This window comes from Chionomys nivalis, chromosome 4 (genome assembly GCF_950005125.1).
Source record: "Chionomys nivalis chromosome 4, mChiNiv1.1, whole genome shotgun sequence".
NCBI lineage: Eukaryota > Metazoa > Chordata > Mammalia > Rodentia > Cricetidae > Chionomys > Chionomys nivalis.
Window position 1 is genome coordinate 15062520 of NC_080089.1, and position 2056 is coordinate 15064575.

At 62.4% G+C, this 2056-nt stretch overlaps 1 protein-coding gene across 1 annotated transcript; it reads right to left on the reverse strand.

Annotated features, from left to right (window-relative positions):
• Nucleotides 1–251: 251 nt before the first annotated feature.
• Fut4 (fucosyltransferase 4) lies at nucleotides 252–1704 on the reverse strand. The gene has a single exon (XM_057768855.1). It carries the CDS (start codon nucleotides 1702–1704, stop codon nucleotides 403–405), a length of 1302 nt encoding a protein of 433 aa, XP_057624838.1. The 3' UTR covers nucleotides 252–402.
• Between the last annotated feature and the right edge of the window lie 352 nt (nucleotides 1705–2056).

A 2056-nucleotide genomic window follows, 5' to 3' on the forward strand; every position in this document is an offset into this window, starting at 1 on the left:
GATTGGATGGTTTGAGGAATTCAACCATCAAAGAAAAACCCACTCTGGGCACAGTCCTCCCACCGTCTCACACTCAGCAGCTTTCAAAACTAGTGGTCTGTTCCTCACTGATCCAAGAACCGTGGCTAGAGAATTTAGAGGCCGCATAACCAGAAGGTAAAGTCACTTCTTCACATGGATGGCAGGTAAGGAAGAGAGCCTCCATCCTCACCCAGGACACCACTGCCCCTTAACAGAGAGCCAGCCCAGCTCTCATAAAAAGTCACGCGGGCCTGGGAATGTTCCCATCCCATCTTTGTGCCAAATAATATTAATCGGTATCTCATCTTTTTCCCATCAAGCAGAATTGGGTATTTAAAAACCTCAACCGAAGAGATGTAGTCAATTCACAGCATAGTGGCCTCACCGCTCAAACCAGCCTGCCAAGTTGCGGATACTCTTGGGCTGGTCCCCAGAGGTCTGCACAGCTTGGCATGTCCGGCACCATGGCTCATCCCAGAAGGAGGTAATGTGCACGGCATAGCTCCGGCGCCAGTGGAAGTAGCGGCGATAGACAGCCACGTTTCGGTCAAGAAAGAGCAGGTAGGCTGCCAGGGAGGCAGCATTAGGGAAATCATCCACGTGGATGAAGGCACCACGAGGCACAAAGCGCTCATAGTTGGCACGGTCAGGACCTAGCACCACTGGCACGGCCCCGGCCAGGAAGGCATTCCGCCACAGCTTCTCAGTGATGTAATCCACGTGCTGCGAGTTCTCAAAGGCCAGGTAAAACTTGTAGCGGGCCACAGTATGCAGCAGTCCGCTAGCTGGCACGGGCTGTCCCGGTCCCGCCCGACCAAACACGTCCACAGGCACATGCCGGCTCAGCTGGTGGTAATAACGGACCCGTGCATGGCGTTCATCCCAGTGGCTCACAACCCAGGCCACCAGGCCCCGCTTGCGGGCCAGCGGGGGAGCCAGGCCTGGTGGCTGGTCAGTTGGGTGGCTTCTGGGGTAGAGGAAGCCGTAGGGCACGAAGACATCTGAATCGGCCCTGTAGGACAAAGTCCAATTGAAAAGGTTCTTAGCCAAGCCTCGCAGTCCAGGGGAGTGGGAGGGTGATTCGAAGTTCATCCACACCCAGCGCTGACCCGGAGGTCTAGAGCCTGCGGTCTCCAGGGCTTCGCCTGCTAGCATCGCCGCTCCCTCATGATCGTCGAATACGCGTAGCTCCAGAGCCTCGTCCGTGCGCACTTGGGTGCCCCAGGGCGGGGGCCAGTCGGGGGGTCCCTTCACCAGATCGCGGTGGTGGAACAGCACTGCTTGAGCTTCCCCGTAGGCCGCGCGGTCGGTGAGCAAGCGGCAGCCGCTGATGTTGAAGCGCAGGCTGCAATCAGGGGGAGGCCTGGAGTAGCCGCTGCGCCCCGCAAAAGGTTCCCACCAGAGCAACACGCTAACTGGGCGCGGCGGGGCTGGGGACGCCCAGGGCAGCTGCGGCAGCTGTCCCCAGCAGATGCAGGCGGTCAACGCGGTGCACAGCAGCCCTGTTGCAGCCAGCGCAGAGGAGCTCAGGGGTAATCCCCAGCCTCCGCGCCGTGCGCGTCGCCGGGCCCCTGGTGTCCCCATGCAGAGCCCAGGAGCCGCCGCCTCGGTTCGCCACGCGTCCACCGACCGCGAGGGGCGGCACCGGCTCTCATACTGCAGCTCACGACCGGCCTGGGCCATGGAGGGGACGGGCGGGGCATCCGCAGGCCCGCGGGCGGTGCCGCGCCCCTCCCAGGTCCAGCGCGAGGTGAGCCCCGCGGACAGCCTGGCCCGGCGCCACCCTGTCCCTCCCAGGCACTTCGCCCTCAGACCTGCGGGGCCGGGCCCGGGCCCGGCCCGGGGCGTTTTCTGCTGCGCCTGCGCTGGTTCCCTTGTACAGCAAGGGTTCCTGGGCTCCTCGACTGCTCCCGGTTGGAGCCTCACCCCGGGTCGCAGTCGCGCCTCTCGGTGCGAGTGTGTCCGCTGTCCCTGTGCCTAGGTGGACTGAGCCCTCACCTTTCAGAGTAGTGGACTTGAGAGGTCCCTAGAAGTC